This window comes from Caloenas nicobarica, chromosome 4 (genome assembly GCF_036013445.1).
Source record: "Caloenas nicobarica isolate bCalNic1 chromosome 4, bCalNic1.hap1, whole genome shotgun sequence".
Taxonomy (NCBI): Eukaryota; Metazoa; Chordata; class Aves; order Columbiformes; family Columbidae; genus Caloenas; species Caloenas nicobarica.
Window position 1 is genome coordinate 47977140 of NC_088248.1, and position 14106 is coordinate 47991245.

A 14106-nucleotide genomic window follows, 5' to 3' on the forward strand; every position below is an offset into this window, starting at 1 on the left:
TTTCTTATCTTACAGAAGAGAACAAGAACTGGTTTTACTAAAAGCCTTAATCTGCACAACTATCACATGACTCAGTTGCAGTGTACGCGTTTTCTCTGCTGCCAGGAATCTGTCAGATTTTGAACAAGATTTTCTGGAGCACACTGACTGCTGCCTGTCTGAGGGGTGCCTCCAGAACAGATGGCGTGTCCCGTTACCCTGCTTTGTTCTCACCTGTCTGTCCTTGTACTTCCAGATCTTTTAAAGAGAATTCTGTGGCAAAAATCCACAAAGCTATGTAAAAAAATGACTGAAAGAAGCCAAAAAGTCTTAATTTTTTTGTCATGGTGAGATGGTCTAAGTCAAAGCACTTGTACATTCATGTTACACAAAAAAGATTTTTTTTTAATGACAAAAGAATTTTAATGATATACACTGCAAAGAAAATTAGTTTCAAGTGCATTTATTTTGAAATAAACAAGACTATCATATGCATATATTCATATTTATATTAAATAACTTATTATTAAACATGAGAAAAAAATACTCTTAAAAACTCATCTGCCACATTCCATTTTATATTAAGTGACTACAGTTAGGAAATACATAGAAAAACAATAAAATTGTCTCAAGCCAGCTGTAAAAGCAAAGTGCACTATTGCCTTGGGCAGTGGAGGAGCTGGATGATGATGGTGCCGCTGCTTCCTCCGAGGGGAGGGTCCCTGTGAACGGGCAGCAGTGAGGGACAAGGAAGGGGGGGAACCCTGTCAATAAAGAAGCACTGAGACAGTTCTGTGTACAAGACGATACCTTGAATACAGTTAATTCCCTAAATGATCACACAGGGATTGCAGCTTATCCATGTTCTGTTGTGTCTTTATCCCAATTTATTTCATTTTTCTTGTCAGTAGTTTAAGGATGCCATGGTGGAAATTTGTTAAGTATTTATAATGAAATATTAACTAAAGTAGAATTCTTCAAAAGCTTTCTGAACTGGCTTTTTCTTAGAAAAAGAGCCACACTTAGCACATTTTTTTATTTCTAAGATTCCCAGAGTGGAATTTCTTAAAAAATTATCTTCCTTTTGATTTCGTTTTGATTTTTTAGCAGAGATAAATCTTACTATAAATTAAACATTTCTAAATGTAAGTGTACTTACACGGATGCTATACATCTTTTCTATTCACATGTAATGTAAGATGGCATCTGAGCAACATGTACACTAAATAAAATTTTGAAAATGTTTGCTTACATGTATTTTGAGTAATAAAGGATTTAAAACCATTATTTTGGTTATATTTTAATTGTCATACTCCACCAAATATCCGCCTTTCCAATAACAATTTACTGACATTAGTTTTAGTGTGTGTATTCAGTTAGAAATCCTTCAAGGCACAAATTGTTCCTAAATAGATACTGACATTTAATGGCTAGTGAAGCTTTTCAAGGAGGAGATAAGAAATACATGTTCGTGATTGTTTGGGTTTAATTCATACCACCTAACAATAATCTTGAAATGGAGTAAGGAAAAACACTGCTGCTGAATAGCAAAGAAAAGTTTAGAGAATGAAAACAATGTAACAGTGTCCTTACCACTGTTTCAGTAACATCTAAATCTGAAAGGCATGAAAGGTCATGGTGCCTACTGATCACCTGTGCTCTCCATAACCTTTGTAAGGCCTAATTTATGTCTGCTATTTGATGTATAATATTCAAATAATATCACTTGGTGAGTGTTGCTTTGTCTTGCTGCATGCATTCATGTTCTGGTTTGCTTTTTTGTTTGACACAAGTTATTGATCTATTTTTCAGATACTGATTCCAAAGTAGCAAGTTAGATAACTATAATTTCTATTCAGTGCCACGTCTTACTTCGTATAAAAGTGCACTATTCACAAGAAACACACGAAATTTTACTCTACCAGAAATATACCAGTGAATTTATACATATGGCAATAAATTCTATAATAAATATTACAAAGTGTGTGTTACTTTATGTGAATTTGAACATTTTGACTTTTCTTCAACATACTGCTTGTAAGACATTTTAAAATCTGTACTTTTTTTTTTAGGATAAATTAATAAAAGTAATAGTAAGACTTGGAAAATCTGAACATTATAGTCCATACAGTACCATTCCTAGGTAAATACCTATCATTCACATTAAAACCATGGCAGCTTCATACTTTTTAAAATAACAGCTTTGTTAGCTTCTAGGAATTTAATTTGTACATTCAACTCGTATACAACGTTTTCTCATTATCAATTTAGCACAAACTTTTAACAGTGCTCTTCTGAGAGCAAATTCACAGTCTAAGCTGATGTGGGCAGTTTCTCTTTGTTGCCAAAACATCTGCCTACCCAGGTGTAACACTTATTTTTGTTTTCTTTTAAATGACAAACATACCTCAAAAAATAATATTCAAAATATGTTCTTAAAAAAAAGGCTTCTGCCAATCAGGTGATAGTTCGTTTTTTAAATAAAATACTGAAAAGGAGTTGTAAGGGCTGTTGATCACTATATTAAGTGGAAAAGAAGTCCCGTGTTTTCTATGGCAGCTGGAAGATTCACAATTTGCCTGGGTTAGTTTATTCTTCATTAAGAATTCATGGGAATAATAGTTCTAACCAGTGCAGATACTCCTTCTTTCTTCCTTCATCTCAGCATATCTCGTCTCCGAAATTGCTTCCATAGATCTCTGAGATGTTCACTGGTTACAGTCATCACACAAGAGTAATATTCCTTCCAACCATACTTTGGAGTCTCCTGTGAAAAGTGAAAAACATACAATTGGAAAAATATATTGTTCACTAAATTCCTTAATATTACATTAAATTTGACTCAGACTCATACAAACTAGATATATGTTTTAATATTAAAACCGTGAAAGATCAAATACTTGTATGGCTCAGAAGCACTTCTGTAAAATAAGAGTTATAAATCCATAGACAGGTTAAGTATTCAGAATGCATCCTCACCTCACAGCACACAGTTAGTATTCAACAAAGAGCCTGTGTATAGTAAAAGCTGCAAGAAAGGATTTCCTCTTTATTCAGGTATGTCCTGCTCTCTCTCTAGTTTTGTTTCTTGCTTCTTCATGTTGACTCTGGACTAAAAAAAGTCACCTCTAACACCAAGTAAAAAGCATAGAAAAATATTGATATTCATGAAACTGGAACAAAAGCCAAATACAAAAAAATAGGTGGATGATATTAAAGCTTCGTTATAGGAGGTTCCTTTAAACCTAAACTGCATTGTAGTTCATTGACATTAGTAAGTACCCAGTGAAAGGAGAGGAATATTGGCCAAAAGCTGGCCTGGGAGAGCCGCTGGACTCTGTGCCATCTGTAGTTACCTCTGGGTCTCATTATTTTTTCTGCTATTCCTACCTTCACAAGCCTGTTTTGATAGTAAGTACAGAAAGATGGAGAGGGGCTAAATATTACATCAACCGGGGAATGAAACTAAATAAGGAACAGGAATTTTAACTGTCGATGAGTCAGAAGGATTTACAAGTAATTTTAAATTGTCATCCATCTTAGAAATTAAGTCCAGTATCTAGACGTAAATGGTTACCATGTCAAGGTGAGAGATTGCCTGTTTTGGTTGAACTGAGTGAAGAAGTTACAATTATTGTGACACTGCACTATATTAAAACCAACCATTAGAGAGTAAAGCCCACTTTCCATTTATTCTTGTTACTCATCTTGTATAACTCAAAAGCATAGAACATGATGCAGAAGTTGTAAATACTCAGAAAATAATCTAATCCACAGCAGTATATAACCGAGACTTTAAATGAAATATCAGAAACAATACTTACATGAATGCATTATTTAGTTGAGATTTATAGACAATCTTATGAAAAGATGCATTACTTGCAAAATGCATTGCATTATTTAACAAAAGCACAGTCAGTTGATTAATCAGTGCTTTAAGATACATATTTATTTTTTCTTTTATGAAACAGGTTCAGAAAAATGTTCGTGAAAATCAGTGAAAGAAACACTGAAGTACATTAAATGTTCATCTCCTTATTTCTAATGGATGCATTGTTGTTGTATCTCCTCAGAGTGTACGAAATCCATAGAAAGAACATTTTACCCACATACTCTGCAAGGCTTTCACATTTCACTGGGACATTTTCCTCCCACTGTATCTGGGTATGTTTTTAAAGTTCTCCCACTGCATAGTGTAGATGTACTATTATTGAACCTTACAAATCTCTACTGCGTATTTTTTCCCCAGTTTAGTCCATCTCAACAAATTAATTAATTTATTGCCTGAATTCAGATCTCTGTCAAGGTGTCGATGTATGTAAACTTGATGCTTTTACCACAGGCTCTCTTTTTGTCACCAAGCTAATTTTATTAGGCTTGATGATGAGATATTGGATTCTTGTGTGTCACTGCATTTTCTTCCACTTGGTCACATACCCTTCACTGAAATTATTAGGGAAGCATCACGACTGTATAGTGTTTTGCCAGTTTCCTGTAATAGCTGTTCTGTATCTTGAAAAATTTACAGTTTACACAATACTTGATATACGAATACAACAGGGGTTGTAGCAGAATCAGTGGGGACAAAAAGACAAAGTACTCCTAAAAATTATTTTTAAAAAACACAGGAAAATAAGAAAGGACGTTTTGAGAGCCAAATGTTTCAAAGAGATGAAGTTACATAAAATTAACCAAAAGCGATGAATTTCCTCTTATGTGACTGGTGAGTTGGATTACCAAAATGTTTTTAACTATCTCATTAGTCATTTACACTTCCCATTAACCAGGTGGAGAAACCAGATGGTTGGTTTGTTAAGATCAAATTTCCTTTTCTGTTCCTCACATATTAGTACAATGCTTCAGTATTTGGGTTATACTTATAAAAAGGAAGTATAATTTTTTAAAAATGTTAATAATTAATCAAAATAATAAAGAAATAATCCTATGGATGCTAAATGTTAGATGCAGGAGAAGAGCATATGCAGATCAAACAGAACTCTTGTCTTCTTTCTAGGAGGACAAATCAGCCATGTCCCAGCTCTTGGCTGGGTAAACAGACCTCACCTCTCATCTTTACAGATTTAGATTTTACACTGTTGCTGGAAACCAGCCATCGCCCCAGATAAACAGGATCCAAGATTCTTTGTTTTCATGCCATGCTGTTTGAGAGTTAGGGAAGAAAGACCACAGGCCCGGTGCACTCAGTGGCATACAAGAGCTCAGACAGGCGCAGGATAGGAAAGGGCAGGATTCAGAAGGTCAGACGCCAATGTGATGATGTATGGAGGCATCTATCGCCATTCAACAAAAAAATCTCAGCTTAATATTGTGCCTGAGAATTAAAAACAGTGGAAGAACAACAGTCAAACCCTCCTGGCTCAGGAGCACACAGATGTGTTGGCTGCCCCCCAGGTCCACTCATGGAGCCTTGTTTGTCATGGTTTGCATATCTCTGTTCCTCCCTTCTGCACAATAATACATCTGGGACCTACATTAACCATTAACGGCCTTCCTAGCAACTGCTGAAAAGTCCACAAATAAAAACAGGAAAAAAGTGCTGGCACCAAAACCTTGAATTGCAAAAGAACAAACTCTTGCTTTATGTAAGAAGATAAATGTGTACTGACACATTTCTGCTGTGTCCACCATGTGACAAACAATTTCACAATAGTGCTAGAGTTAGGTTATGGTTGGACTCAATGATCCTGAGGGTCTCTTCCAACTGAAATGATGCTGTGATTCTGTAATATGGCTACAGAAGATGCACACTCCATTTTTTACACTGAAACCCACAGTACAATCTAACTGTAAAAATGAATATTCATGTAGCGGATATGCAGAAACAGCCATGGTCATCACATATGGGCAAAGTGCCTATTTTTGAAAATTGCCAGTATAGCATTAACCGAGCCAACGACACAGTATTGTTTTTGGAAGTGTAACTGTATAAATCAAAATGGAATCAAGTTACTAACAGTCTCTCAGGAAGAAAAATCTGCCTCTACAATCTTCATTAATAAATACTTATTAGCTGTATGTACCTGAGAAATTACTTGAGAAGTGGTCACAAGACAGACAGAAAACAGCAACAGGAACTATGAAAGAATACTTTTCCTTATTTCAAACATAGTACAAAATTGCAGCTGGCTTACAAAACAGTGACAGTGCGAGTCAGCCATTGTCAGCTCCAGCGTAAAACTCCATTGCTTCAGTCAAAAAACACAACGTGACATTTTGAGCTACTACGCCACTCACAGTCAGAGAGCCTATTCCTGAATTTTGGAACGGAAAACAAAGCAGTGACAGTTTAACATTCAGCCATTCCTGCAAGCATGCCAGCACACTCAGACGGGGCGGCCAACACATACCGTCATTTATCTGCTATAGAGCTCCTTCCTCACGCAGGATTTGAAAGTAGTGTACCTCTGTACAGGCTTGTAGCCCTGTGGAGCAGAAGATGGAGAGGTGCGCAGATGCAGACAACATGTGAAGGCAGCCAGAGGTAAGCATAAGACAACGGTATTGTGAAAATACAAAAAAATGGCTTTCGGTGACAAATAGCTAGAAGATACAGTACAGTATGTGCTAGGTAAGATGTTTATCATTTAGTCATTAAGTTCTAAATCTTTCAGTTTAAAAATGGAATTTATAAAGGAAAGGGAATATTCTCATATATTTTTAAATTAAAAAAAGGAAATAACTATTTTAAACCAAACCAACAAGGAAAAATACAGCTTTTCATGTCTGCACATTTTAATAAGTTTATGGCAATACTCTAACTGACCGCTTGATGGCAGATTAACATACTAATTTGTTTCAAACTATTAAAACCAAAAAAGGTTTCAAATGAGAGAAATTTCATTTGATAAACTCTTGAAGACACTTTTCCAAAAGCATACCTAAAATATATGTTAAAATGAATATTTTTGTGTTCCCATAAGGAGTAGCACCTGACCTTCCTCAAGTTTATAAGTTTATAGCTAAGCTTTTAAATAGGAGAAAGCTGGTAGGTACTGACTTGACTTTTCAGAACTCCGGTTTCATCAGACTTGTGTAACTCTTTGCTCTTAAATATGTTTGCATTAGTCTGACCATATAACTACAAAATGCCTTTTTCAAAAATACATTGTCCTAGTACCAAGCTCTGTGATGCCCTCAAGATTCTTCTGGACAAACATTTTAGTAAAACGACTTTTAATAAAGTTGAATTACTATCTGTAAGATGTTAATTGTAAAATCATACTTCAAATCATAGGCCTATTTGAAAATATTACTTTTAGATGTTTTAGAGTGATCATCAGAGACTACATTGATTTGGGGAGACATTAATCGTAGGATACTTAAATTCAGGCATTTACAGTTCATAAACAGGTTCAAATTTCTCAGGCCAAAAGTTTCCAAGTTGCCACAAAATACTGCATAAGCAAAAGATATAATGTTCTATTATCTCTACAACTGAACTGACCAAATCTTAATACGGATTTGAAAGACAGTTATTAACAAAGAAAAGGTTAGTGATTTGTTAGTTTTGATGTAGCACAAGACAACATTTGAGCCCTTCACATTGTAGGAGCAAGAGGGCAAACTTCTACTTCTTCTGGCCACACTAAATACTGTTAACTTTTAATGTACAAACTATAGGAAGCAATTAATGACACTTTCCACCCATTTGTTCCGGGCAAAAAGTTCTTTTGTGTTCTTTTCATTCTAAACCAAGACTGAGGTGGGCAGGGGGTGTTTACTAAACTGAAAAGGCAAAAATTTGCCTTTATGAAAACTTAGAGGAAATTGTAATTCCTAAGTTTGGTACTGCATGTAGGCATGTCTGCATATTACTGAATTATAGAACCAAATCATGATCATGTCCTATGCAATCCAGGAGATATATCTAATTAAAATTAGACATAGCATTTATGAAAGACAGTGCTATTCTTCTGAACATCGCTGGCTATTCTTTTATAGTCCAATATTTTATAGTGGCTTAGGCAAAAGAAAGCATAAGACTGAATAGTGCTGGGTGACAGAGATTCTTAAGGATTACAGGTGATTTCTGTCAAGCATTTTGTGAAATAGAAACGTAATACATTTACAAGAATTACTGAGTAAGCAGACTTTTCTGGTTCAATTAACATACACTGCACACTTACAATTAGTAAACAATTGAAACATATAGCTGAACATCTTGAAACAGTTATGAAACAATCATTCCCACACCATAATAAAAGGAATTGAGGACCAACGAGGAAATAAGTTTGTTACAAATGCAGTGGCTGTTATCCACATATTACGTTCAATCATAATATTACAAAAATGACAAGTACACTATTAGACTCAACACCACAGAAACTTCTAAAATTATATTTAGGAAGCTAACTAAAAATGACTAAAATTACATTACAGAAATAACATACTGAAATGTGAATTTAGGAACCATAATACAGTTTAAGATTTATGTCTAAGGGATTAGGTTGTCAGTAAGAACACCATTTTACATTTAGTTAAAAATGTTAACACCTGTCATATGAAGAAAAAAAAGTGACTTTTATTGATCTTGCTCTAATTAAAATTTTTTCTGCTACTATAAAGTTTCCCTGTACTACACAGAACCTGAAGAGGGCAGCAAGGCCTCTACATTCACCTAAAAGGTAAAGCATGATATAAAAGCTTGTTGCCTATGAAAATTTTCTGCAAGTAACTTCCTGCCCCCTAGCTTCTTGTAATTTACTATATTAGATACAGGGTTAAATTCTCAAAAGCAACTTTGAACTAGAATATAGCATTGTTCAGCACCACTTCATTAATTCTTTATTTGAAAATAAAAGCTATCTTCTGCTGCAACTCTTTCCAACAGTCATTATCAATACTTGGTATTTTAAATAGTGTTTTAGAGGAGCCAGTGGTTGACCTTCAACTAAACTGCCTGAGTTTAAGAGAGACAAACTCTCTTTTCCCTGCAAACAACCCAGACATAATTGATACCTTTGTTAAAATCCTTAATTCCAATCTATCTATCACACAATACAGAAGAAATGACAGTACGCACAGGATTTCTCATCTCCAATTTGATTTGTGTACTATGAGGGTACATTACGTCCTCTATGTATTGCTTTTCAATTAAAAAATATCAAGAAGAAATTTATCTTATAGGCTGCTTCACGATTTCTACAAAACATTCATCTTTAAACATGCGTACCTGTGGGTTTGCAGCCTACTGGTGCTACAGGTGCTAAGGTAAGTAGTGGTAAGTAGCAAAGTCAACTAAGATAACTATAAAATTTAGAATCCTTACCCTAAACCCTCGATTGAGTCTGTCTTTCATAATGCCAATAAATTCTTTATAACTCAACTGGTCATCTCTGTCGACATCAAAAATCTTGAACACTGTGTTCACCAAATGTGGTGAAAGCTTCACACCTGTGGCTACATACACAGCACGTTTGAATTCATCTGCATAAGGAGAACATCAGAAGAAAAAACAGAATACATTAATGCAATCCTACTTTGTGGACAACATAATTTGAAATACAAGCAAATTTTTAACTTGAGTTTTCACATTTAAACACTCAAAAAATAAGAAAATGTGAAAATTAGGATTGAATTTCACAGTTCTAAACCAAGTAGTTCTCAACCGATATAAAATGATACTGCTTAATTGATATCAATTATTTTACACAAGAGATAACAGTCCATATATTATACTATGTGTAATAAAATTAGAAAATCATATTATAATATAAACCTATGTTACATATATACTGCCGGCATCTACTTAATTGACACAAAGCAGAACCTAAGAAACAGAGCACAGAGAAAACAGTGTACTCCTTTGGCAAGGCCACATGAGGTAGGACTGTGCTGGTGTTATTGTATCAGACCCATGAAGATGCTACTTGAGGAGAGCGCACAAGTCTGATCACCTCACATATTCTTCACCTTGCACTCCCCAAGCATCTCAACTGTTATATTAAGGATTTTAGTGAGTACACACTTGCCTAGTTCTTTCAGCACGCACTTACTGATTTGTTCAAAAATCTGTCTAATCCCTCTTTGGACCTTCCGACGCTGTTTCCTTCTACGACCTTCGTGGAAGGCCAGATTCCAGACACCCACTGTACAAAGAAATGCTTTTGTTTGCTTAGAACTGACCTCTTACTGGTGTCATCAAACGTCTCTTAACTCTTGTATTGTAGGATTTGGTGACCAACTATTCTGCATTCAGCTTATCCAACACTTAGATGACTTGTAAAGCTTTATCATATCTCTTACGCTATGACCGAGCCTTCTCCTCTCAAAGCTGGAGTCCCAGCCTTTTTAGCCTTTTACCTCAGACATTAAAACTGCAAACTAGGAATTACAAAACATTTTTGTATTTTTGTCAACGGTTCTGTATCTTTAACAACAGATTTTCATAACAATATAAATACTTACCTTGACCTATGGAACGACTTGCAAAATTATACATTTGCATTGCAATTGTAAAATCTTCCAGGTTGTTCAAGAATTGGAAAAATGATCTAAACTCATCAAATGTGATACCCTAAAAAATAAAAGAACAATATGCACCATAAGAATTAACAGTAGTGATGACAAATGAATAAACCAAACTTGCAGTTGCACATACCTACTTCATTTCAGCATAGATAATACACCCATTGAAAAAAACCAGATTTGTACTGAAAGTCAATAAAGTAAAGAATTGGAGTTTCCTGAGGTATGCAAGATATCTTTCCTCTTTGTCACTGCAACAGATATCAATTCTGATCCCAAATCAGACAAAAATATTGTTTCATTGTTTAAGGCAATCTTTAAGAATTCCAGAATTATGACAATATGGCAGTTAATATTGAGAATAAGAGTCTAGGTTTGTATGAATATTGTAATACGTTTACAACTGAAAACCTGCAAACCGCTATCATATATATGTGAGTATGTGTGCTCACATAAATACATTAAATTAATTCATAGATACATGTTGTGACCTAACTTAAGCTCTGTACTTTCAGGTGAAGCTTTTACATATCCAAATTTAGACACCTAGGCCTCTCCAGCTGATACTCCCAAATATCAAGTATCGGCATCTTTTGCATTTTGACTAGACTTCAGAATATCTTCTGTGAAAGTTCCTCTGAAAGTGCTTTTGTTAAAAGAACTTATTTTCTCTCCTTTTCTTGTGATATTTGTTCTGCTTTTCTTTCATCTTAGCTACAAATCCAAAGACCCAATAAACTATCTCTAAATCGATTTTGAAAAAGACCTTAAACAGAGACTTTGAATTAAGCCAGGACCATTGCCTATGTCTCATTCTCCATAGTCCATCAGCCATTCTGCCTATGGGATGGCATTCTTCAAACCTTGATCTCCCTGGTCTCCTGTAACTATCATTCCTGGCTATTCTTCTGCCTGCTTTTAGCCTTTTATCCTAGTTAACTATTTCTCTCTGAAAACAAACCTGAATACAATAGAAAGACCTGTAAGCCTTTCTGTTCAAACTAAAATCTTGACCCACATCTCTCCTCAAAGACATACACAATCATATGGTATGGTGGAACACAGAAATACTAAGTAGGTTTGTGGCAGAGGAGAAAATGGCAGAGGTTGGGTGTAAACCCAGGTGAGACAGCAAGTACTGTGGTAAATGTGGAGTGCCACACAATATCATTAAAATAAAATACTTCAATAGGCCTCCACCCACTTGAGATGTAAACCACTGCTCAAGTGATCCTACCTAAGGTCTAGCTAAGATTTATAAACCGTTTGATTGGAGAGCTTGACCCATCCCCCATCACGAATTGCTTTTCTCGACAAGCATATTTGTTCTCTCTTCTGTCCTCTGCTATTGGGAGAAAACTCTCATAGACACAAGCAGAACTACCTCCTTACTCTCCTTTGAATTTTTAACTTAAAAACTTAAATTTACTAATACTAACCAATACTGTCTTCTTGTTTCATTGCATTTGACATCTAATAGTTTACATCCAAGTTCTGTTCCTTGCACCCTGTTCAAACTGAAAACTCTCTGGGACTGGAGTAATTTTGTCACGTATTTGTGAAGTACTTAGATCAGTGAAATTTCAGTCCCCAACTAGGACCCTCAGGTACTATGGTAAAACAGCAATAATACAGAACGGCTGTCAACGTCTTGAGCTAACGTTTTTAGGTTCACAAGGTTTTTTTAAAATCCTTAATTTGCACCAATTTGTCTGTAAAGATTCCAAATGTGGGAGACACTGTAAGAGGTTAGGCTACTGCAAAAATCCTGGCTCTTTCCAAATAATGAGAGAGGATGTGATCAGTCTAGATGGAAAACAGCCTTTGCGTAGGAAAGGCTGCGAAGTGCTGGTTCTTCAAACAAGCCTTTTTGCAGCTTCCATGTTTCCAGCAGTGATGAAAACTGCTGCCATGAATTGACACTGGAGATGAGGCTGGGAGATAAAGGAGCCACATCTGCAGTTCATGGCTAAACTGTACATACTCTCTAACATTTTAGCAATGAGAAAAATATCTAACTTCATTTAAGAGTTCCACAATTTCTGCTGAAATCATCTGCAATCATACATGTTTATTTCCTCTCAAGGAAAAACAGCAAAGGACACAAAAGAGGCAGAAAGGCAGACAAAATGACACTTGGACAGTTGGCCATACAGCCTTCTACTGTCTCTCTCTCTTCCTAGCACCATATTTTGTTCAACTGGCAACTGTAATAACATTTTGTACTTGCCATATGTTTTGCATTTTGACATAGGAAGTTAGTTAGTTACATGTAGCTATCCCAGAAATTTCCTACTGGGCACTATTTATTTTGTATGTAAAAGGAAACAAACTTTTTTATTTATTTGCACAGATTATATTTTACTACAGCAAAGAAAACTGTTATATTAATGCACCAATGCTGTTAAAAATGCATAGCCTTTCTTTAGGAGCTGATATTTGTAGTAATTCCATATGCCAGCTTAAATGAATCAATGTTTGACATCTAGTTAGTAAGATGAGGAAAACATCCTGCAAGCAGGCAGCGTGCCAGCCGCCACATTTTAACATGACTACAATATGCCAAATGATCATCGTGTTGTTTTAGAGGCTCCTACATACAGTGACGTGAAGATTAACATTGCCAACTTTGAGAGTAGCTGTCGATTACTCTACAGGCTAGACTAATTTTTCTTCTAAATGGAATCTTCTAGTTTTTATTAGTATTGCAGTGGATCACTGTGATAAAATAGAGAGTGCGATTTGTAGTTTTCTATTTGTATGTTATTACAACTGTAGAAAAGTGCAAACATATGAATAATGCCTCCATAACAATATGAGGCAAAGTCCCATTCTCAAAAGCCCATGGCCAGCACAGGAGATGTCACAGGGATTTACTTCTTCCACTGCATTGAAAGTGCATTTACCTCAGCAGTGATATGGAGCAATGGAAAATGGCAATGTCTTGTTTTACTTCATGGAGGCATAGCATATGACTGCAGATACATGGAATTGGTCAAGTGCCAGGATATTCCCAGAACGTAGCAGAAGCAAACCTGTAAATGAGTGACACAGCTTCCTAACATGGAACTTTTCCTTAGCTGATGGCCCCACCAGAGATCAAGAAGAAAAAACTACTGTGGAAGACTTGCTATCAGAACAGTGCCACTGGACAACTTAGGGATGAACTTCAAAGAATACTTGTTTTCAAATGAAAGCGTCAGTATTTATATTTACTTAATCAACTTCACCTTTGCCATTCAAAGAAGTATTTCTCTATACCTATGACTGTCTTTATTTTTCAGTTACCCAAGTGACACTTATACCATTGATGTTATACAAGCCAAAATGTGATTTTTTTTTTCCCCAGATTCCATATGTATGGAAATCTTGATTTCACCCTAAAGAAAAACATCTGGGAACCCTGCAAAAAAGCTTGCTACCATTTCTGTTGCACTGTCTTGGCTTGGAATATTGAAAACTGTACAGACCTTTCAGAGTAGATAAACCTGAGCCCCTCAGCAGCTAGACCAGGAACTCAGAAAGGGTCTGTGAGCAGGAACTCTGATCCCAATCTTGTCGCTTCATCTTACACCTGATCCGGAGCAAAGCAGACAGCCCTGCTTTCCCTTTCCACTCCCCAGCTATATTTATCTCTTA

The 14106-nt window shown here is 35.7% G+C and overlaps 1 protein-coding gene across 7 annotated transcripts in view; it reads right to left on the minus strand.

Moving 5' to 3' along the window:
• Window positions 1-465: 465 nt before the first annotated feature.
• Window positions 466-14106, minus strand: part of MICU3 (mitochondrial calcium uptake family member 3) — a 53011-nt gene continuing 39370 nt past the window's right edge. For 3 of the 7 annotated variants that reach the window (XM_065633366.1, XM_065633365.1, XM_065633360.1), the window contains 4 exons: window positions 10408-10516; window positions 9269-9426; window positions 6348-6422; window positions 2662-2746 (listed from right to left, as the gene is read on the minus strand). In XM_065633366.1, coding sequence (XP_065489438.1) covers window positions 6354-6422; window positions 9269-9426; window positions 10408-10516 — 336 coding nt within the window. In that variant the 3' untranslated portion in view covers window positions 2662-2746; window positions 6348-6353. Of the gene's footprint in view, window positions 2747-5045; window positions 5312-6347; window positions 6423-9268; window positions 9427-10407; window positions 10517-14106 lie in introns of those variants that run through there. The other 4 variants (XM_065633364.1, XM_065633363.1, XM_065633359.1 and 1 more) reach the window with 2 other exon arrangements.